The 25,037-nt window shown below is 38.8% G+C and overlaps 1 protein-coding gene across 12 annotated transcripts in view; it reads right to left on the bottom strand.

Annotated features, from left to right (window-relative positions):
* Positions 1-1,741: 1,741 nt before the first annotated feature.
* ERC1 (ELKS/RAB6-interacting/CAST family member 1) overlaps positions 1,742-25,037 on the bottom strand; it is a 294,248-nt gene continuing 270,952 nt past the window's right edge. For 8 of the 12 annotated variants that reach the window (XM_035345700.1, XM_035345691.1, XM_035345735.1 and 5 more), the window contains 2 exons: positions 13,869-14,057; positions 1,742-2,018 (listed from right to left, as the gene is read on the bottom strand). In XM_035345700.1, coding sequence (XP_035201591.1) covers positions 1,881-2,018; positions 13,869-14,057 — 327 coding nt within the window. In that variant the 3' untranslated portion in view covers positions 1,742-1,880. Of the gene's footprint in view, positions 2,019-13,868; positions 14,058-25,037 lie in introns of those variants that run through there. The other 4 variants (XM_035345753.1, XM_035345768.1, XM_035345761.1 and 1 more) reach the window with 1 other exon arrangement.

Raw genomic sequence — 25,037 nt, 5'->3', positions numbered from 1 at the left:
TTGAAAGACATAAGAAATGCAGTTTTCCTGAAAGGGTTTGAAACATTTTACTTAGCGTAGCATTTTAGTGCTTAAGCTCAAAATAAAGTATGTCGTTTGGAATTAAACTGTGGGCTCTGAATGGGAGTTTTACTGAGAGAGATTATGAATGCTATAATCAGCTGATGTTTCTAAAACTTGTAAAATCTGTTAGAGTTACAGCAATGGCTGCAGGAGTCAGAGGGTTCATAATTAGCCAGTGGCAAGAAAGCCAAGATTTCATCCACTGCTGTGTTGATATTTGGTCTCCTTTCCCCCTCCCCTTGTTCTCTTAAGTAATATGAGAAAGCCCAAGGAGAATACCTCCTTTAAGGAGCACACGGGGACATGTTAAAGGGTTCTGTCCTGCAGATGCCCTCAGAAACACATAACCATCGGCAACTAGGAGAAAAAACGTTGTCTCCCCTTTAATGCAGAGTCCAAGAATTAACGTGAAAGTCCTACCCATAACATAGGATTCTGATTTGCTACCACAATGACAAATTGACCTGCTATTTCAGGTCATGTTACCTATCAGCAGGGGCTTTAATGAGTGTCAAAGATGGCTGGGAGCAAGAGTAAGGCCTCTCATATACATATAAGAATTGCACTGGTTTAACTAAAGCTGTGATTTTATACCTATCTACTAAGCGGGGTGCCAACCCCAGCAGAGATCTTCCTCTTTATAAGAAGGGGTTACTGCTCTGAATTCAAACTCATTCCTTGTCAATCTAAGTAAACCAAAATAAATTAAATTATAATTATAGTAAGAACTATGTTACCAATTTACCTAAATTAGTTTTAAAATTATACTTCTAAGCTAAATGATGCAATCTGCTCATGTACAAAATGCCTGAAACTATTCTGATGGCAGCTAGTGTTCACAAACCTGTGGCCTGAAAAATTAGCAATGGGCAAACTATACAAGTTAAAAACCTGGGAGCTGACCTGTTGACCACACCTGCTTGAACAGAGAGAGCTCTCTATAAAATAAGAACTTAGGAGGTACAGACCTATGATGAGAAACCTCAGCTAAAACAAAACAAAACAAAACAAAACAAAACAAAACAAAACAAAAAAAACTGAAAAGCTGACAGATGAAAACAGTTATCTGAAAATATGCCCCACTCAGCATTTCAAAGTCAAATCAGTGAACAATAAAAATCAAAGTTAAGTAAACAGAAAGTACCAGTATGCCTACCTTGCTTCCCAGCTGCTAGACGAAGTGACTAACAGGACCATATAGGGAAACTTTCTTTTGCTCTCCTCTCTCTGTTATTTAAGAACATAAGAAATACAGACAGGCAGTGAGACCTGAGCTAGCTAGCTGATACTGGCCAATTGTGAGCCATAACCAGAGCACACTCAGGTTTAGGTTTTAGCACTATGAAATTGAGGCTTTCAGATTTTATGAAAAAAAAAAAAAAAAAGAAAAAAGAAGCAATAAATGAATGAAAGGCAAAGGCTACCCTTCTGCAACCTCATGGAGCACTAGAGCTGCTTGCATTCATTGGATCCCCTCTTCTTTGCTCAGGAGACTTGGAAGAGCTCTGCTTAGCTGCATCCAAAAGTCACAATACCATCAACAAAGTCAGTGGGGAATTGGGTGCTAAAGTAGAAAGGCAGTGAGAAGCTGAACACAAGCATGATTGATTAATCACAGACTGGAAGAACCTAGAGAGCATGTAGTTTTTAGAGTTTGGTGTTTTTTTGTTGTTGTTTGTTTTTTCTTTTGTTTTCCTTGTAAAAGGTGCACCAGAAGTTTCTATTCCATTTTCTGTCTTTCACACTCCTCTCATGGCTCCTTGGACTGACTGGGCTTGGCCACTGGTGTGCTGCTCCAGCGGGGCCAGTGGCCGAGGTCATGATGACTCCTCAAGTGCATTGACGACTTGCTCCAGGATGTCAGGGCAGTGATCCGCTATCTGCTGTAAGATGGCATTGGCAAACTCCTGCAGCTCCGCGCTTTCCTTCTCGCCCTTTTCTAACTCGTCACGAAGCTGCAAGAAACACACAGAGCCATGATCATTCTCTGCTATTAAACGTCTTCACTGTATAACAAGTCCTGCCCAGCAGGCTCAGCTCTAAGCCAAAATGCCAGCTTCAGAAAGGCAGCAGAGTGCTCCATGCTGGGCACTTCCAGGATTGACGCTGTCCCTTGGTGGCTCCCTCATCAGCCTGCAGACATGGGGCAAGTTCCCCTCTCTTTATGTCACTTTTCCAGCCTGCGGGACCAGATTTGTGACCTTCCCAGTTAAGGCCATGTCAACATGGGAAAACCAAGTGGCTTACCTACTCCCAGATAGATTGTTTTATGATAAATATTAGAAAACCTTCCCTTGTAGAATGTTTTTTTCTGAAAGCAACTGTATTCCAGAAAAAATACAGTATTTTGCTAGTATATTAAATAGTTTGACTTTTATTCATGAATAACAGGATGCAATTACCTAGGAATTACTTCCTATATGACATCAGTAGAAATGTTACATAACTATACGAAATGCACCCTGCGACAACCAGAATTCTAATTCGTCTGTGGAAATAATCACTTTCAGATACTGTGCTTCCTAACTGGGTCATAAGGTTACCATACAGAACTGTGGTGGAGCATACATGTTTGTTGTTTACTAACTGTAAACTTCCTATTGGATTATTCTTTGTTCAGAGTAGTTGGCTCAGAATGAGACATGAAACTTCAAAACTTTATCTTACTTGCTCTTTGTATCATCTACAAACTGTTTGTCCAACAAGTGGTGTTACAAACTGCAGCACACAATGCGCTGGAGTTTATGTGAACATAGTTTTTAGCTCTGAATCTAATGGCACTGCCAGAATTAGGGGCCCGCAGCCTTAGCAAAGAGCAGGAAACATCTGCCTTCAGTAACCTGTTTATCTGACCAGCAATTGATAAAGCCCATGCTGGCCTGTGAACTATGCAGAAGAATCCCAAGTAAGGCTGTAATTTGTGCAAGCATTAAGGGATTACTGTAGTCACAATGGTCTGAAGGTCTAACAGAGCAAGGAGACGCAGCATCTCTTACTAGACCAGACGATATCATTAAATAGATTGGATAAGCTTTCAAGCATACAGCTTTTTCAAATACCACAAAGCAAAAAAACTGCTCTGTTTTATCAGTGGTATTATTTCTTCTAATTAATTCTCCATAAATACAAGACAAGCATATTTGTAGCAGGTACATGTACTTTGATTGGGCTCTGAAGTTCATTGCAAGCTTTTGCATTTAAAGGTCTTTGTTGTTTTGAGCAGCCGTAGTGATTGGCTTATCTGGTTTGAACCGTCTTTTAAATCTGATATTTTGAGTTTATAATATTACCCTTCTGCCCTGTAACACTTCTTATTCTTAAGTTATTAGTATTTTTATTGGAACTCTACAGTGTTCGTATGTGACACGGAAAGAATGTCACACTGGAATTTCTCATCGGTGAAGGGATACCTGCTCACCAGCGTATTTTGTACTTGTGTAACACTGACTGCTGTACGTCTTAACGAGGAACAATGGTCAGGCGGCAGGACAACACATTGGTTTGTGTCAGTGAGAGCACAATGCAGGGGGAAATGTTATATTCCTACAGCTAAATTTCTGTTCAGATAGGACAGCATGTCTCTGCTTAGTGATGGTATCAAGGAAAGCTTAAGATTGCTACAGTGTTACTGGAAGAAATACTGCATATAACCAAACGGCCTAAGAATGACTACAGAATAAATACAAGTGCTTTTTAGGGAAGCTATAGTATACGCTTCTATAGACAAAAGTGAGAGAAAGGAAATTAAAAGGGCAGGCCAGCTCCACTACTCCCTTTACTAGGCAGGGTAGCATATAGTAAATTATTTGGGCTTTGCGTGCTGAATGTTAGTTTAATGTGCTCTTATGTGCCTTGTTCCTACTGGCTGCCGTACTCACAGCACAGCTATATGAATCTGAGAGGGGCTTATGCCAAGAATCACAATGCAAAAGCAACCCGATCCTGCTCTGCGGAATGACATGAGCTGGGGAAGGGGGGAAACGAGCGGGAGGGGAGCACGCGGGGCTCTGTGAGGGCTCTCGGGGGAGCAGGGAGGGAACCCAGCAGGAACCCATCACGGCTCGGGAACGGCACACTGTGGTTCTGCGATTAGCCTGGTTCCAGCAGCCTGGCAGAGTTATTAGTTGGAAACCTGCAATGGGTGGCTAAGCCTAGGAGAGGTCCACTCAGCAAGCAGGATTGAAAGAGCTGGCACAGCCCGCCAGGAGTGGTGCTGCACGCGAGAAGCCAGGAGACACAGTCTGAGGAGCTACGTCTCTGGTTGCTCAGCCTAGTGAAACGCCAGCAGCTCACGTGGCCCCAGAAACAGCAGCCTGCAAACCACCTACTTCTGGGAAATTCATGGGGCTGGTTTCAGTACGGGACTCTGAGGCACAGCTTCGTTGGCTTCTGGGGCCAGAGCAAAGATTTCAGTGCCAGTCATCAGAAGGGTGGAAGGTCGTGGAGGCCAGGGAACACAGAAGGCAATGGGAGAAGAAGCAAATGATGTCATTCTCCTTTTCTTTATCCGTCCCCTTGCAGGAGCCTGTTCCGGGCTCTCGAGTCACCAGAGGAGGACCAGGAGAGGGCAGTGTTAGCAGGGAAAGCACAGCCCACGCTCCTCACGGGCCATGCTCCACCACCTTCTGTCCTCCAGGTACGCCAGCCAAATCTTCCACGGGAAACTCCAGGAAAGGTCAAAGAAATGTAAAACATCAACAGAACTTAAAAGTACCTCAGTGAGATTAACCTTCAGAAGAGAAAGGAGGTTGGTGGGCAAGGGGGAATCCTGTTGGCTGTTGTCCTCAGCCAAGGAGTACGGCAAAGTCAGTGACTTCTCAGTTTCTTGCTGCACAATTAATTCATTTATGTGAAAGTATGCACAATACAAATATTTCTTGTAAAAACAAAAGAAGCCCAACAACATAAGCCCCCACCAAAGCTGAAATAAATCAAATGCAATCAAACAAAAGTAACAAACTTAACCAGATGAAGAAAATATTCTCAAAAAGTAAGTTTTGGGCCATCAAGAGGAGACTGCTCTGAACGTTGAAGGCAAGCAATAGTACTCTGTAAATCAGCATAGACAGAAAGTCAGTGCAGCTGTCTGGCAGATGTCTGTGATGCAACATCTTTGAAATAAATAGCAGTGATAGCCTTGCATCAAGTTTGCTAGCTTCAGAACATCTAGGTTTAATAATGAGATTTCTACTTAAACAAAGTCATCTTAATTGACTGTGTGGCTGGTTACAGCATTTCTGTATCATCTATGTCATCTCTGTTTACATCATTCCTCTCAGAAACAGCTGTGACCAGCATACGTCACTCCTCATTCAGGCAAGCTTCTTAATGGGGAACATCCGTGGTATAACTTGATTCACCTAGATGTTTGGCAATCCAAAATTTAGAGAATTTCTTTAAAATTATTACTATCAGCTCTTCTCCTGGTTACCTAGGTTTTCTTGTTGTGAATGCAAACGTAACCAGTGCCATGCCATTTTTCTATGAAAATAAACGTGTTAACATAGTTTTTCAGTTGGCATTTTCAGCTCGGGATATGATAAGACTCATACACTTGCCTCACAGAAATGACAAAAAAAAAGAGAGGGCCAGATATATTTGCCTAGTTGATGACAAGTAAAAATAGACGATTTGGGAAGAAAGGGATAGCAAGGACTCCCGAAGTGCTTCATAGCATTTATGCTTTATCTAGGGACAGAAAAACAGAAGGGACCTTCGGTGTCTCAGGGGAATGTAAGCTTGCAGATAACCTGCAGCAGATTCAGACACTTTTCACCACTGCTGCCTTCCTGGGTTTAGAGGAAGTTGTGATAGGAATACTTTGCCATTTATAGTTAAACTCCATTAGTGAAAATAAATAAATATATTCACCATGAAATTACCTTGCATTTGTGCTTCTCTGGTTCAAGATATTCCAAAAGATATGATTAATTGTAATTCAGAGGGAAAATAAATTCATAGTTAAGAAATACAATGCCATGATTTTACCCGTGTACTAGGTGAACCACAGTGCTGCTCTGCAGAGCCTCAGGGGCCTTTGCTTACCCTATCATGTATGCAAGGCAACATTAAGCTAAAAACCTTCTATATTTATTTATACGGAGGATATTCCCTCTGCAACGCATTATTTTCATCTTAATAATTCTGCACAAACACTGATAAAAAAAGGCAAAAAAAAAAATTGTATCTCATGCGGACAAGTTCTGGCTATGGACAGCAAAGCTGAAAGTAGGAAAGGAATCGCTTGTAGAGACGCACAAAGGCAAATTAACTGCAGGGCTTCTATAAAGCTACAATGTTGGGATCTGTAATCACATTTTCCCCAAAGTTCAGGTGCTTTTGTATCAGACTATGGCTACTCTGAAAAATAGCGTTAGAGCTTAAAATAACAGCAGTAAGCAACAAAAAGAAATTCAACTGATTTATCTTAGCCTTTGCTTTGTCTGAAAATAAGTTAAACTACAATGTTCCTAGGCAAATGTCAACAGCTTTTGCGTCTTCCCAGACACACCAGTCTAAATATATATGTTTGGAGTAATGAAAGCCAATTATACACTACCCTTTATTTCTCAACTGTATTAGACTTATACAATGGCTCAAAGAATGGGTTAGGAATATAGAAATCCCAGTCTGCCAAACATTTTTTTTCAAATGTATATCAAAAAGGTGTTTGTTTGTTTGTTTGTTTGTTTTTCTCCCCTAATTTAGACCCTTAAATATATTTTCTTCTCTATCTGGAAATGTTTTATTTTATCTTTTATCAAAATATTTTAAAAATAATCATTTAAAAATTAAAATGAGATTTTGAGGTAAGCATTCTGGCTTGTCTTTTTAGAATAATGTAAACTTAAAAAATATGTTTTAAATATACCTAAACACACTTGAATAGATTTCACCACCTATTTTGAGAAAAACATCCTTAAAAATTTGTTGAGTGCTTCTGAGGCATACATTTGAAAAACTTTGTACACGTGATTTATCCTGCATTTCTGAGCATCTCTAAGCTTTGCAAATAGCCGAAATATTATTTCTTTGGTAGTTTATGAAATTTCAAAATAAATAACTGGGAAGAAGGAATGAAATAAGTATTTGTAAGTTATACTTTGTATTTGGCTGGAGAAGTTTGACTGTGAATCCTGTCCTTGCAGGTAACAAAGTAATATTTGCCCGTGTCACAGGGCTACTGGTGAGGGCAAGGCACTGTTGTACTGCATGTACCTGGTACAGGTGAACCCCACTGCCCTCATCTATAGCGACTCACAATTTGGCATCTTACTGGGATGGTGAAAAGCAGTTAGGCAGCAACTTCCCCTGGTTTCGGTTGTTAAACATTACCTTATATGTCAGCTTACTCTCGTGAAGCAAGATGACTAGGCACTGCAATTAGTCTGTAATCCCCGCTTCATTCTGCACCTACACCTCGCCCCTTCCCTCCTCTGCTGGTGAATGGGGCTGCAGGGCTTCACGGGGACTCTGCGGGTTTATTCAAGGCAGTGACTGATAGCAGCAATCACATGACAGGGAAACTCACCTATCTACACAACAAATCTGAAAAAAATCTCTCTTTTAAGTCCTTTGTTACAACTTCTATAAGGTCAGAAGGCAGGGTCGAGGGTCCAGTTATGGTTTTGTACCTCCCCAGTGCTAAACACAGAGGAGAGGACAAAGCAGCAGGTTGTTAAATGAAATTAAGTTACATGCATCCATTTATTTTAGGATCAGAGCTTGAGCTCTTCCTACTCATTTCACATTACTTATTCCTCTTTAAGAGGAAGTTCAGGACTTTGTTTATTAAGAAGTGATGGAGAATCCCGTTAGCTCGGAAATTTCTGACAGATATTCCAAGAAAGAAAATTCTGTGGAATATTTTGTTTTTGTACAACCCAGTGAGGCCAACAAGCAACACAAGGACGCAGCTGCTCCTGCGTGTGGTTACCTTCATGCATGAAGGACACCCCACAGACCTCCCCAGCTGTCTCTCTACGCAAGAAAACCACAACCCCTGGCGATGTCTCATGCCAGTGGAGGCTACAGAAAAACTCCTTGAGGACCACAGCATCTGAGTAGCGGAACCTGTTACTAATAACAAAACGCATGGAGAGGTGAGTTGTCCTTAAACAAATGTGGTAATAGCTCAGAGGCTGACACTCCATCTGCTTGTAGGAACTGCTTGAAATGAGACCACACAACATTTTAGGCACTTGCCCCACCGAACACTTGACCTTATCCTGAAAGCAATGCTTTTCCCTTTAGATCTCTTTCCAAAGTATGAATAATTAGAGTTATTGACTGATAGCATGTATCTTAATTAACATTAATTATACTAATTCCATGCACAAATGAAAACGGACACTGTTATATCAGAATCGACTTATGGATAGTGTTTGTAACTTCAATCAGTGTTTAAGAATTATGACACTGATTCCAAGTTCTTATCCTCACCCAAAACATTAATTTAATATAAAGGCTCAAAATGCTACATAATGTAATAATTTTAGAGCGTTCCTGTATCCATTATTTTCCCAGCTAACCTCAGCAAATACGTTTGCACTTAAAGCACTATATCAATTGTTGCAATTATTACTTCTAATTTCTAACAGAGACCAGAAGTGGGCTGTTTAACTTTAACATACATTATGCATTCCCATAGGATTACAAATTAAAAATAAATGACATAAATCAGGTGGGGGAGATAACAAGCTAATGGAAGAGCAGTCCAAAAAGGAACACAGGATAAACTCTGAAGTAATGTAGTAACTTGGAATTACTCAATGCAAAACCACAGAGTAATTTCTTTAGAGAAACTAAATAAGTAATTTCTCATAGATGATACAGAAGTAGGAACGCAAGAGGACTCTGAACAAAGAAGTATACAGGAAGTTTATAAAATAGCTATTTGTAATTTAGAGTTAAGTTTATCCCACTTACGATATTGTTTGTATAACAAAATGTGTGTTTAATACTTGAAAAATTTAGCAGGCATATATGCTGTTTTAAAATTGATTTTTAAAGCTACGTATATGCAGTCTGGTGTCCTTCTGTACAAAAAGCTTAACATTAACTCTGATGAGAGTGAAATGTGAGTCACGTACGATGTAAATTATGCTGCTCCTTGGAACTAAGCCATGACTAGTTAGCTGATGCAGCAGGTTTTGACTGATACAGTGAAGTCACATTATTACCTTTTTCCTTCCTCTATTTTGAGCAGCCGAGAAGAGAAATTCCCAGTTTCTCAGGAGAGGATTAGTAACTAGGAATCCCTAGACAGTCTGTGCTTTGGCTGAAGCTTGTACACAGAGAGAAGAGATAATCTTGCTTCACTACAAGGGCTCTTCTATGACAATGAAGTTTTTCAAAAGTGCCTCTCTCTCTCAACTCATGGCCAAAGCTATGAGTACAACACTGGGTTAGTAGTGTTGTGAGACTGCCTTCCATCTCAGGTGTCCCCCGAGAGAGTATCTCATGGAAATAAGCCTGCCCAACTCTTACAGGCTGCTGTTGATGCCCAAATGACAATACAAATGGTGCTGGAAACACCTCTGGGGAAACAGGAAGAGGTCTATTGTGCAGAAAAAATGGTGCCTTGGGGTGGGCAGAAATAGCCAGGATGAAGCCTGGACATGTCAGACATGGCTGGGAAGAGCCACTGATGGCTGGGAGCTAGGGAGCAAAATGCCACTCCCTACTACTTGCAGGGGTAAGAAAATTATTTTAATCAGCCAGGTCCTTTTCTGACACAGTTTTTTTTTTTTTTTTTTTCCCTCAGAACAACCTCCAGCTGGATTTGAAGTGATGAGAAACATTTTTTATACTGGTTAAGCTACTGACAGAATAAATACTGTTGTCTATCTGGTTGTTGTATTAGGTTGTCTTTTTAGTTTCTCACACTGCTGCCTGCAGCCACAGTGCAGCACAGTACCAACAACATATTTAAATGATGGTTTTCAGCAAGTTCCTGTTTCTTTTCCATTCTTCCCTTTTGTAAAGATAAGAAAAAAAACAAAAACTGAACTATAAATAAAAATGTGGAACATATCATTATGTTCTTAATGTCATTTCCTTTCATATAGGAACAAAATCCCTCACTTCAAGGCAACCATCTGAAATGTGAAACGTAGCTGAAGTTCTACAGAGCCCAAGAATATTAACATAATGATATGTTTAGGGCAAAGTGAAAGAAAATATTATATTTAATAGAAATTGCTAGGATAATGCAATTATTTATAATGAATGAATGGAATTTTTATTTCTCAGTGTCAAGATTTGGAACATTCATCCTTCTTTCTGGTAACTCCAATTTTTTAATAAGAAAAGTTGAACAGGACATGAACTAGTTGAAGGAGGACAGTTCCAGCAACAGTGCTGGCTAAAATGTTTGGGGATATTAGGTCAGAACTGACTCAGAGTAATATTTTCCACCACATGAATAACTTAACGACATGGTTCGAAGCACCGTAGATTCCCTACTGCCCACAACTTAGTCTCGTATACCCAGTTTAGATTAGTTTTTGAGATACCATATACTCATAAAATACTGCCTTCAGGACTTCATTAAAAGTGCACCAAAATTTTACTACAGTAATGCAGCTTTAGAAAATGTCTTTGAAAAAATGCCAACAAAGTTAATTCAAACAATTATATAGCATTCTGGTCCCAGATTTTGATTAAAATCAATTGAAGTCACTAAGGAATACAGTTGAACTCAATGGTATCATAAAGAAACTATTATACATTCAAGGTACCAATCAAACTTTGAGAATCCACAAAATTATTTATGTGGCAACATAATCCCCTTTGAACTATGGTGTTGATACTGGCAGATGCTTTTCCAACAATGACTTGTACGTTAGTTTCCGTGGGTCACTGCATATGTGCTACAAGAGTGAAAAGCTTCCACCTACTTCATACACTGGTTTTACCTACCAAAAGAAGCCACAGAAAACTCCTACTATTTGTACACAGGCCTGCCCAGCAGGTATGAAAAATCTAAAGAGTATTGACTACAAAACTCATCAATCTAAAGAGTATTGACTATTGGAACACAGCAGGACCAACCTTCACCAATAATAGTTCCTGGAGTGGGAAATCACAGCTCTAAAAGCAACAGCATGAAAATGAATTCTGAACTATTTGTTAAAAAGGAAAAAAAAAGAAACTATATAATCTAATTGGTGAGAAGTGGATACATTGGCATCACTCTTAAGTGTCATTGGTTTTCAGTTAAATGTATCCTCCCTAACCATGGTAACACTTCTTAACATTCAAGAGGATTAATTTTTTCCCACTGAAGCTTGTGAAGCATTATCGACAGAAGATCATATTAGAAGGGACAGGAGAGAATTTAATGCACTGGATTTGAAGTAATTTACAAAACTCATTAAAATTCCAAAGATGCAAAACGGGTATTCTGTTGTGGACTTCTGTAAATCTGGAGAATTGACCCCTCCCTCCCATGGGAATACTTTAAACACAAAGGAAATTCTGCAGTTTGAAACAGAAAAGCTCCACAGACATAAATGAAAAATGTGTTTTGTAAATTGAAATATATCATTAGTTTGTATTTTCCAACATAGGCTTGCTAAATGCAATCTAAGTGAGCATGGGAAAGCAGAAAGACTGCTACATTTTATTTTAGCAAATATTAATGATGCATGGCAATCACAAATGGAATAGTAACTTTAAACAATTGAGGGGATAGTAATGTAGAACTAAGACAATAATGGGAGAGAACAGAAAAATCTAAGGACAACTTAGATAATTTATTTTCTCACAATTTACATTCAAATGCTTTCTTCACTGGGTAACCCATAAATGTTGCTAGTAGACTGGCAAAATTCAAATAACCTTTTCTTAGACCAGTACACAGAACTGGAAAAAAACAGATGCTGTTTTGGGTAGACTGTTTATTCAGAAGGACTTGTCAAAGAAAGCCTTTTCCATTTTCTTCACCTGTGCCTCTTGATTATAGAATCATAGAATGTCCCAAGTTGGAAGGGACCCACAAGGATCATTGAGTTTAATTCCTAACAGACCTAACAGAAGACATCACCTAGCCACATAGGTCTTATATTCAAAGACCGTAACAGATAATAGACTAGCCAATTCCAGGTGTATCCAAACTTTGCCCACATACAGCCTTTATTTTTGTTGTCAGAGATGGCCTCCCATACTGGTTTTACATTCATTGATTCATTTCAATCTGAAAGACATGGTGATTCAAAATCACGTGCCTCATGTTTTGATCTATAATGTAGAAGCTGTACCTCTTTAATATATGAGGATGGCATGCATTAGTCTGAAAACCTTTTAATCCTGGATCAGTGAGTACAGAATCCCAGAGGCAAAAAAATGCTGACTTGGTGCATAGGGGATAGCAGGCTCCCCTGGAAAAAGGAATGTGCCAAGCCTATAGAGACAAATGTAGATATTGAGTGAGGCACACAGCACATGTTGAATCTAGGAAATGTATGAAGACAGGTAGAAAGACAGAGACCAACTGTCTTGTACCATCTAGGTCCTGTTACAGGCATATTTATCTCTAGAGGTCTGCTCTTCTTTCTTCCGAATTGTTAGACGTGCTCCTGTTGGCTTCCTGTTATTTAGTTTGTCTCAAACTTTTGAATAAAAATTCAGCCTTGAATTGAAGGAAACATGCTTAAACATCACAGAAGAAGAAAACCAGAGCTGAAGTGTTCAGGTCATACTCAAGATAGTGTTCACTGACCTGCAAATCCCCTTTTAATTACATTGGCCTTGCACTATTTCATCTACATACTGGGTGTGGTGTGTGTATATAAATATATACATACATATACACAGAAGTGAATAATTTAGTAAAAGAATTGGCATTATAATCCAAAGTCACGGTCAAAAGGCAAAATTAGTCACATTTATTTCTGGTACAAACTTCTTATATTCATTTAACTAATGTGTTTGTAATATAGGAGTAAAATTAAAAATTAAAGTGTTGAAATAGGAAGGAATGAGAAAAAAGGGTTGTGGAGAATGATGGATTATATAGTATGAAAACAAGAGATAAAAACTGCCAGTGAAGGGATTAAGGAAGGCAAGACATCACTAGAGTTGGGAGAAAGGAAGATTATTTCTGCAGCTGAATTATAGCTAGATTGACAATCTCTGTAGAGACTTCATCAGACAAGCTATGTTATTAAACCCTTTCAGTACTGTATTCCAAAACTCCTGGAAATACAGTGTTGGATTTCTGAAATCACTCTGTGTATATGTATGTGTGTGTGTTCACATGTGCATGGGTGTGTTGCACTTAGCACAATGGGTCCAAATCTCAATTCAGGTATCTGGGCAAGGTGGTAATACAAAAAAAAAAAAAAAAAAAAAGTATTGATAGAACATACTATTGCAGATGGTAACATTGCTTATATTTATGTAAAGTGTGTGACTTATAAAAATGTGCCAATTAAAATATAAATGATTAATGTCCTTTAAAAAAGATTTAAGATCCCTATGACTATGCTAAGTTATAAAGTACAGCTAAAATCTGTTAACAGGTTTAACATGGCAAAAATGGTATCTTGTGTTAGTCGGTTAGATTTCCCTTTTGTGTAAATGTATGTCCTCAAACAGGGAAAAAAAGCAAATAAAATTCCACAATAAATATTAAAGGCAATAATTTCAAAAAGCATTGACTCCTTCCTCCAACTGAACAGTGGGTCTTTGCTACCTGTTTTCATGACTTAAGGAATGGTTTCACTTTTTGGTGTGGTGCATCACTAAGACCTATATCAACATTTCAGGCTTTGGTTCAGATCTTCAGACCACAAACTCACCTGCTGCTGGGTCATCTTCTGCAGCTCTTTCTCCCAAGCTGTCCGGTCATCATCCAGGTGGTAGGAAGCAGGTGGGGTGAGTCCACGCAGAATCAGGGGGTCACGGTCATGGCAGAGGGCTGTCAGATGTCCAATGTATAACTTCAACTTGCTGCGATTCTGATCGAGTTCTAAGAGGGGCTGAATTGTCTGAAATAAGAGAACAGAAGTAGTCAAGAACTGTCTGAGATACAAGCAATGATGAAGGAAAAGATCAAGGACAAGGTTACATACTTGTTCAGCTTTATACTGAAAGAAACCTGAACACTCTCCCTCCCCACAGTATTCCTATCATATAGTCCCATAACCATCCAGCACTGAGGCAGAAAGAAATGAAGGACTTCAGGAGCAGAGAAAGATGACAGCCATCTTACTGATATATGAAATAATGATAATACGGGGTGAAAAATGAAACAGTGTGAGGTAAGTGGATTAAGTCTATTGATTATCCAGCAGCACTCATTCAGCTATTTCAACTCCCTTCTTTAAAAATATATATATATTTTGGATAAAAGGTACCTGTCAACAACAAAAGCAAGTGCAATTTAGATTCTACCTCATTTTACAAACAACCATTTCACTGTTACATAAGTATGCATTAAACATGTTCCAAAGAGTGAAATTTCCAATGATGTCAAGCTGCTGGTTTCTAAGATGAACATCTCTCTACGGTAGAAACCAGAGAGAAGTATCTTAACCAGAAAGTCTTCTATTAGTTTTGAAAAGGTGATGACTTTCAATTACTATTGCAAGCCAGATTCTGTACAACAGACTAAAAAAATAAAATCAAAGAACTCTAATAAGTACTACTTTATTTCATTATACATTACCTAATCTGAATCTAAACTTAGCTGCTCATTGCAAACCCTGGAATCATCCAGTTCCCACAAAAATTATCAGAAGAGCCATTTTTCATTTGCTTTACCAAAAAGCAGAGTTCAAGTGGATAAATACATATGTGGAAACCCTCACTATGTCCCCACCCAAACTGTTTTATACTGTTCTACGTATTCATGGGCATATATTCCAAAGTGCAGTATACAAAGCTTTGGCTCTAAGGTTTGCAGCTGATCAAAAATTAAAGAAGAACCAGGCGCTGTGCCTCCGCTCCGTAAAATGAGGTGTTGAAGCTATGAGCACTGATGCGCACCAGCTACAAGAGCTGGAAAGCCTTGCTACAGTGCTGGCAACTTGTCTTCGTGTTCCCAGGCAGCGGCTGCACCTGCTCTCTGCTAACAGGCTGGGGATATCTTTTCAGTAGGACACCTCTGACCCCGCTAATGAATAAGGAGTGAGATAATCTCTGAGTCAACAGAAACAGGGTGCTGGCACCACTTTCAACAAAGACCCTGGCTTCAAGCCCTTTTAATAAGGCTGTCAGGGCTCACTTATTTTGTTTCTAACACTGTTCTACATGGATTAATTTCTGTAGAGTGAGAGGATCTGAGCGGTGGCTAAGCAGCTAACTAATGTCAAACTCCTTGTCCTGCAGAGAGCCAGCTGCGCTCGACAGCCGACATCAGAACATCAGGGTGGCAGCAGCAAAGACAAGCCAACGGCAGTCAGGCTGAAGGGACAGACAAGAAACCTGCAGAGAGAGTAAGCTCATGTGCCTTGTTATAAACCTTACCGCTATGTGTGGCCTTGGGGTGACATCTGTTTACAGATATGTACACGTATAAAAATATGGTTTGGTGTGTCAAGACTGCAAACTGCAGCAGGGCAGAATACTGCTCTCTTGTACAGGGCAGTAGGGAGGGATGTATTAGTAGTATCAGCACAGTCACACTTCACTTCCATCACCATGTATAATGGTCTTTAACCAATTACACCCATCAGCTTTGGTTGCTTGGTGAATTTACACTACCTATCCCAATTTCTTATAATGCGGATCATGCGGATTATGATCTGAAAGCACACTGCCCATACAGGTGTAAAAAAAAAACGTGACATTTCTAATTTAACTGATGCATTTCCTATCCTACTATTCAGTTTCTCCACAGAGGGGAGAATGATGGAAGATCACACACTGAAAAAATACTGTTTCATTAAAATGTGGAAAATAAGTCGTCAATATCTAATAACTAGCTGACCAATCAACACAGTAGGTGTCTTGTATTCTCTTTCAGGTAACACATTCTATCGAATATCCATCAGATGTGCAAATTTCACTCTGTAAAGACCCAGACTTGCCAACCATCCTGACTGTTCTTTGTGATAAAGAGAAAGCAGAGCTATCTGACAAGTAGTGATGGAAAGACTTTTATGTAAGAGTTGAATTTGATTGTTTGGGGATGTTCTTTCTGTACCCTTCCCCCTTACCTTGAGCAGCACGTTCTTCCCTTTCTGGAAATAGGCCAAGTGAGGCGTGTGAAAGTTCTTAACTAGCAGCGCTCCCAAAGCTGTTCACAGAGCAATCATTTCTCTCACTTGGGATCCATTAAACCCTGCCAGTCAAGTAGGAAATGCCCTTCTATTTGCGTTCCTGCCGTATCTACTTTGAACTAGACACTTAGCAAAAGGCACCGTGCTTCCCACGCAGCAGAGCTGCCACTGCCTTATCTCAAGAGGGTGTAAGAGCACTTGCTAAGTGGAAAGGCAGGGCAGTACTGGATGCATAAAGCACATCATGCTCCCATGTTCAGCTCAGAGCTGTAGAGCTTTCTAAGAAAACAATGGATAGACGGACCAAGCCCGGGAATCTCTTCTAAAGCAGCCAATCTTCATTAGTCGCACTGATACGTTTGGACCATCCTCATCAAAGCATGGAATGAAGTCTGCTTAATGTACCACCTAGTTCTGAATACTGCAAATAGCCAGCTATGTGTGAAAATTCATTTCACTAAAAAAAGCAGTCACTACAATGCTGAAGTAGAGACATAAATGTCTAACAAATCTCTGATACAAAACCAAAGCATCTCCTCTATCAACAGATACAGACATTTAGGAAGGTGTTTCAAAACAAATCCAACTTGGAAACAACATGCTCAGTCTTTTCTGAGATTTCACACACACACACACACAAAACCTTTGAGCATGACAAATGTGAGTCTAATTGTAGCTCTGCAAGCCATTATGACAAAAATATGCTTTAGAATAAAATTAATACTGCTTTCTTCAACTGTAGTTCTGCTGTTGCTGTACAATTGTCAGCTTAAATATAAGCAATTGTATTTAAAAGATTTTATGATAAAGGCCTGCATTTAAATTCATATATGCGCTGCATAGATAAGAAAAGGTACTTGAAACTGAATCTGGCTGGAAAGACTTATCTAAATGTTTAGTCATGTTTATTGTGAAAGATGAATACATCTTAGATACAGAGACTGATGTGTCTAAAAGTTTGTCTGACCATTGTCTAATGTAAATATGCAAAAACACGTAGGTAGTTATATGAGAAAGAAAGCCAGCGAATGGGTGGTATAAGTGCAGCATTGTCGAACTGAGACAAATGCGATATTGACTATCTATCCATAAATGTCTGCAGAGTAAAGTATGGTTTTAATCAACATGTAATAGGACGCAGTCACCACAACCACCAGCTTTAAATTACTGGTTCTCCAGGCAAAAGGACTAATGACCCAGTCACCTTTCTCCCTGCTAGAATTCCCTTCTTCTCCAAAGGAAGCAACCACTTTTCTTTGCCAGAACTAACGAATTAACTTTAGTTAGTTAATTTCAGAGAATATGTTTTAAATTTCTACTTTGCAATGAATCTGCAGCTCCCCATTTGGAGTGGAAGGAAGTCTTTTATGTGCCCATAAGAGTTTGTTTTTCCATTTGCATCAGTTGATCTAGAAAAAGTTAGTTGCTTACAGAACTTCCTTACCCCTCAGAACCATGCATATGGATCAACAGCTGTAAACTTTTTTTCTTACAGAAACATACCTCTGAATCCACTGGAGAAACAAAACAGGAAAGTAACATCTTGACACAGCAGTGCTAATACAGAGTGCTATGCATACACCTGGCATTGGCATGACTGCTGTCATTAGCTTGCCTATGCTGCTTGCAACATTAACGTTACATTTATTTGTATTCACTACAGAATGCAACAAGGCAGAATAATGCAGATACATGGTCATCATTTTGCAATCAAATAATTCAGTAAACTTTTCTCCACTTACCCATAAATATTTGAGAAAATCTCTGAAGAACAGCTATATCAAGAAGAAAATGAAGAAAATAAAATGGAACTGATAAATAATCTCACGGTCAAAGTAAATAAAGTGAGGTCAAAATATAACTGGATTTGCAAAAGTGTTTGAAAGAAGTGTGCACAGAAGGAATCAGGAAGTTTCCAAGGAATTAACTGGTTTGAGAAATGCTTGCTAGCCTGGTCTGTGGACCTTGACTGTACTTTGTAGATTGCGCAAAGGCACAAAACCAATGACAATGATGACACCTTCAAAACTTTAGACTGGATATAGTAAATAGGCTTTGAAAAGAATTAAGTTAAATCAGGTAGACCTTTATCTCCTACCTAGCACATTTATCATGCAAGTACAGTAAATTATTTTCAGCTCCAGTTTTCAGACTTTGTTGCTTACAGATGCAGCCCAACAAAACTTACTTCCCAAACTACCGTTACACAGGAGAAGATGGGTTTGAAGTCTTAGTAAATAGAGACTTGATTTGTTAGAAATAAATTATTCCAAGGAGGACCTGAAAAATCCAACAGAAGATGGAATGGATCATAGTGGGCCCTCAGATGCCTAAAGAAAAGTCTCCTGTATCTGGGTTTTGTTACAGATATTATCATAAAAGAAATTTTTGCCAATATAGCAAAATTTCTTGTATTGTGAGATATGGAAATAAACTAAGAAACAGAATGATACAGTCTGGAAGCATTTGCATGGCAAATTGAATTATGCCTTTTCCCTGCTCAAACCATTTGTGTTTGTTTGGCAACAAATGCAAGGGTTCAACTATGATCATCGTGCAACCATTGAATGCAGTGGAGTTTTATGAGGCATGAATTTGGCTCAGAAAGTGCAAAGCTTTCCCAAATTCAGAACAATTTATCACTGATGTCTTCCCTTCATTATTTTAAATGGAAACAGAAGAAAGTTCTCAAAAAGACTCTGCCTGACCTCAGTTCAGTTCAGCTCAGTTCACTGCTGTACAGAGACACTTGGTTTCTTCAAGAGACCACAATACAAAGGCTCAAGGACAGGCTCAGTTTTCTTTAGATTTGTTTTACAGACAAAAATGGATTTAAATCTAACCTTCATCATTTTCTCCTCATAAAACAAAACAAAACAACATGCGTGAGGAGGTGAAAGAGATTCTGGCTATTTTGACAGAGCTGTCTTACTCAGTTCATTTCTGACAGAATCAATTAGGAAGTCATTTTTATAAAGCAAATTCTTTTTGAAATTTTTATACACCATGAACAAATCCCATGGATTAATGATTTCCAGAGTTCACCCTCTTCATCTTGGGAAAAATCCAGACCAGAAGAATAGAAAAAGCACAGAACAGTGAAAGTAGTTTTTTTGGTAAGTTCTCTCATTTAAGTGAAATCTTTTTGCCATAATGTAGGTGAATCAAATAATTGCAGTGGGTTGGTAGGATTCCTAAAGCACTGAAAAAAAATAGTTCAAAAATATTTTTCTACATAACAAATCCAGAAGTACTTTTTCATGGCACTGGCAACTTTTGCTTACATGGGCCATGGAGCAAAATTTTGTGGGAAACCATGTGTGGAATAGCAGGGACTACTACAGATCAGAACTGAAATACACTGGCAGGACTGTGTGAAGCTTATAACTGGCACATTGGGAAATACTAAAGTTCAGCAATGGGGTACTTCAGCAGAGCTGAAGGGTTTCTCTACATATGGGAACTCCAGCTTGAATTTTACCTGTTTCATCAGTCCCTTGCTTTCAAAAGCAAGAGCATTCACTGAAATCCTCACCTACTAAATATAACTAATTGCACTATGCACACATGGCATCTCTTTCTTCTGCAACAGTCCATATGTCTCTTTCCTAGCTGAGTCAAAGGAGAGAAATTTGTGACTTAATTGCAAGATGAGATCAGAACATGCAAGCTCAAATGTTGTATTTATTTGTCTAAGTTTTCTTTTGTTTTCAAAATCTCTTGGGATTCTATCAACCCAGCAACTTAACTCTTCAAAAAGCAGGTGGAACAAAGTAGCGTAAGGTCTACAGAGAACCTAACATCCACTGCTTTTTAATACGTCAATATCCACTTCATTTGAGAATGTCATTCCTATAAGCTGTGATAGTTATGAGGTTAAAATTTTCAATAGTTAATTCAATTACAGAAATCTGTGAAACTGGGTAGTCAAACTTAGGGTACTGAAAATTAGAATATCATCAAGAAAAAAAAAAGCTATTCCTGTGAAATGATGAAAATGGTTCAACAAGCAAAGTGCTTACAGCTTGTACAATGACACTGTGGACTTAAAAAGCATCCTCTTGATCAAACTTCTGAAGATGCAATTAAGGAAGTGAAAGTTTTGATTCCACAGAATACATTTTATTCAGGTTCCTTCACCACAAGAGTATCTCAGCTTGAGAATAAGTAACAACACCCTACTTATATTTTTAATGCATTCAAACTTTCTAGAACTCATTCTCTTAATAAGAGTGAACAAGAAAGCACATGTATTCCTTGCTGTACTCTAGCTTGTCTATTGCTTCTTCCTATTACAAGAGATAAAAGGAAACACCAGCTAAAATGCTTTTGTTTGAAAGCTGAAAATTTTATCACATATACTGGGAGAATCTGTCCATGTGAATGCTTATGTACCAGGGACTGCATTCTTTCGTCTCCCTGCTGTCTGATACATTGTTAATGGAAAACAGAAGGTTATTTCTTAAGTAGTCTACCAGAGAACACTATCAGTGCTCTTCCTGTTCAGATGAACTATAACCTCCCTGTTCATGGGCGATATGAATCTTCGTCTTGTCCATCTCTAACACTGAGTCTTCATTCAGTTGTTTCAGCTCTCTACCTGCTACATGACACTTTTAAAGCAAAGCCACATGAAGCCACAGTCTGCCTGGCTTGTCTGTCATCAGGATTTCTTTGTGGAATAATTTGCTCTCCATTCAAATGCAAATTTCCATTAATAAATATAAATACACACACATAAATATCTATATAAATTCTTCTCTACAAGTTGCATTAAACTAACAGATGTAGTTGGATTGCCTGTGGTGAGACTACTATGAGTTGGAACCTGGCATCTCTGTCAGTAATTACAAACTTCACCGGCCAGGAAAATACAGCGTCTAGATTGGCTACATGCCCTTATCAGTTTTTATTTTAGTCATATTTCTCTCAAGCTTGTTTTCATAGTTAATAAATTGGAAAGCAGGTTTAGGCTTGATTCCTTCTCTACTCTAACGCTGTTCATCCTCCCTCGTTTCTTTTCTCCTAACTTACAACTAAAAGGCACTGGCACGCCCCAGCTGGCTGCAGCTACTCCACTTCTGTCTCTATCCTGTCTATGAGTGCCAGAGCTCAACTTCACTCTCCTTTATGCTACCAGCAGTGTACTCACAGTGTGCAGAAGCTTCCTCCATGGTTGCACACTGGCATGCGGACGAAGGCTATAAGAAATCTAAATGACCGAGTAATTGGGAGATAGTACAGACTATTAAAAAAGTCTGTAAGCAACAACACTCTCCTGGAAGCGGCCAGAAATAAATAAAAATGTTTGAGTATAGAATTCTTACTTGCTACAAAGAACAAGCTGTGAGTAGAAGAACATATTGAGCTGTAAATCAGAAAAGAAAATAAGACACAGACCTGGAATAATCTGATTTGGTAGATATGAATGATAGCCTCTTTGCAATTGTTTTGCTGAAAAGCTCAAATCTCTACAAAAAGAAACCAGCCATCTGTTTTGAATGTTTTAGAATATAAGTATCTATTTGTGTTCTTCTTTGATCTGTAAGAATAATAGGAAGACAGTGATACAATCCAGTTACACCTCTGTTGTGAGTGCTTAATTCATCCCAGAACTGCAGATTACAAAATTCCATCTGGAAACCTTAGTCTTATCTTTCTGGGATCAGAAAGAAGACTAACAGTGTATCAAGATCAGTTCTTTTGTGCTGGCAGATAAAACATTCTTGGACAGAGAATATATTCTTCCAATATAAAATAGTTATTAAGATAGCAAAATAGTATAGCTAAAAAAACCAAGCTAGCAAAAGAACTGTTCCCAGAAACAGGGAAAGTACTGGGAGCAGAACTTAATGCCTTTTTAAGGATAGTATTCTTCTCAGGCTGGCCCATCCCAGTCTAACAATACTCTACTTACTGGCTAAAAGATTGCATGCCAGTACAGGAACAGAATAAGAGAGAAAGGTGGAAAGGAATGGTTTCCAAACTGGGATGACAGAACATTAATCATATAACAAAATACCAAGGTTGATATCACTATCTCTTAAGTTGGTCACTCCAAAGAAATGGGATTGTTACTTACACTGAAATAAGAAAGTCACTGCAAAAGGCTTTCCATTATTCAGTTGTCACAGTCAAAAGGCTTGAAAAGGCTTGAAAAGAATAGATAAATGTTTGATAGGTATATCAAACATTTTGATTTTGAACTGTACTTGTGTGAACAGCTGTCAGTCCATGCACCCTCCTTGTGCCTCCTTGCCTGAGCTTGATGGCAGAGAAGTCTTTCAGTTTCATAATTAACAATGACGCCCACATAAACAGGGCTCCAGAAAAGCAGGGATGGAAGGCAGGTCCTGTGATTAACCAGGACAACTGTATTCAAAGTGCTACCCTTGTAAGGATTAATTAGTTACATCATCTTATTGGAGTGCATCGCACCAGGGTTCTTACTGCTACAAGTTTAGCCCATCTGGAAAGTGGGAGTGAGGAGTCCTGACTGTTACAGTATGACAAAACAAATCTGGCATCTTATCTCTCAGTCAGGCCAAGCGATAATGTTTAAATAAAGTAAGATTATTTCATGTAGCTGCCTTCAAATTTTGCACAGTGAATGTCTCTAAGGCAAGGCACATTCTTTCACAGTGATTTTACACATATGAAAGAACTATAACAGATATTATACAGATACACCACACAATTAATTTGTAGATTTTTATGGAGGAAGAAATAACCCTTCGGAAAACAAACAATGACAACGAAAAGGAAGAGAGCTGTCTGAAGAGCTTTGTTCAGTATGCTGGAATGGCAGCTCCTTGAAATATTTAACACATGGGTTATTTTCCTTTTTTTTTGTGAAGGAATAGGATCTTGGAAAGAAAAATAAAATTATTAATAAATCAAGTTAAACACAAATCTAACACAATTTTGGGAACAAATTCAAAATGAGGTATCAGAATCACCATTATACCACTGTAACAACACGGTTTTAGGACATTGTGTAATAATACTACCTAGCACTTATGTAGCACTTTTCCCAAGCAGATCTTACACTTCACAAAAACTTCAGCTCATTTTACGATTACAGAATTTGAGACAGAGAGAAAGAGAACAAGCGAGTGGTGGGAGACAATGCCAGGAAAGAATTTATCTTCTGAATCGTGGTCTAGAACTGCGTCCAGTAAAGTATATTGTAATATGAGTCAGGCATGAAAACTTGATGTTTCTGACCATTCTGCATGATCTAACAATTAAAAAGACCATACTGAAAATAAATGTATTTAAAAAGCATCTGCAGAGAAGCTTATTAGGTCACAGTGTAGTAAGTGACAATACTGAGAACCTAAAAGAATTGTGACAGTAGGATGAGCAGCCCTCTACATGCTGCAAGCACAAAACATTCCTCATGTTGAGAGAAAGATCACATTTATGCAGTGAACTAATGTCCATGTAATCATCTGAAAATGGATCTCATCATGAATAAGATATATCCTTTGCTGAAGGAAATCAGTATATTTATTCAAGCACCAAAGAGTGCATGACAAAAAAAAAAAAAAAAAAAAAAAAGTATTCTTCTCAAGCTTCCCAAAGTACGGGCACTTTTTCTTCTGCAGTGTTCTCAATGAGAAGTTCATGGGGGTTGGCAACTGTGGTAAGGGTTGCATTAAGCCCTAAGATGTCTTATCCTATCTCCCTCAATATCATTACTTCTGTCCCTCTTACTCTACCATCATACTAGCCACAGCTCTTCAGACTCCTGTCATCTGTCCCCTACTTCTGCCACCATCCTCTAAATCTGTTTGAATAGCTAGGTGTGCTGATTGACTAGGTGCCCATGCTTATGCATTTCCTTTCAGCTGTCAGATGGAAATAAATAAATACCTCCTCAAAATGAAAGAAAAAGGAAATCATGAATGTTCATCTGGGGCATTCCTAAGGGCGAGAGAAAATTGCTCTGCAGACACCAGAAACATGGCTTACAAGCTTGAGCATTCAGTTGTTTTCTTTGTCTACATTTGCTTGTATCAACTTCCCTGGGAGCATAACTGTTTCTATTGTTTTTACTTCAAGACTTTTTAATACCTTTATCCTAACAGAAGGAACACAGAAAGGTCATTCAAGCTACATTACCCTTGAATAGTCACAAATGTCTATTTAGTATAAAACTATTTCTTGAAATAATTTATTCACAAGAGATGTCCTTTAAAATATTATAATCTAATGATGAGAAACTATACTTAAAAAAATAATAATTCATTTCACAGAATCGCAGAATGGCCAAGGTTGGAAGGGACCTCCGAAGATCATCTAGTCCAACCCCCCTGCTGAGCAGGATCACCTAGAGCACATTGCGCAGGATGGCATCCAGGCTGGTTTTGAATATCTCCACAGAAGGAGACTCCACTACCTCTCTGGGCAATCTGTTCCAGTGCTGTCACCATCACAGTACAGAAGTGCCCTCTCATATTCAGCTGGAACCTCCAGTGCTTCAGTTTGTGCCGTTGTCTCTCGTCCTGTTGCTGGCCACAACCGAAAAGAAACTGGCTCAATCCTCTTGACACACTCCCCTCAGATATTTATACACATTGGTGAGGTCTCCTCTCAGTCTTCTCTTTCCCAGGCTGAACAGGCCAAGTTCTCTCAGCCTGTCCTTGTACAACAAGTGCTCCAGTCCTCTAACCATCTTAGTAGCCCTCCTCTGGACTTGCTCCAGTAGTTCCATGTCCCTCTTCTTGAGTCTTGATGACT

The sequence above is a fragment of the Oxyura jamaicensis genome, chromosome 1, assembly GCF_011077185.1.
Source record: "Oxyura jamaicensis isolate SHBP4307 breed ruddy duck chromosome 1, BPBGC_Ojam_1.0, whole genome shotgun sequence".
Classification (NCBI taxonomy): Eukaryota; Metazoa; Chordata; class Aves; order Anseriformes; family Anatidae; genus Oxyura; species Oxyura jamaicensis.
Note: the sequence above shows the minus strand (reverse complement) of the source record. Positions and strands in the feature narration are given on the sequence as shown.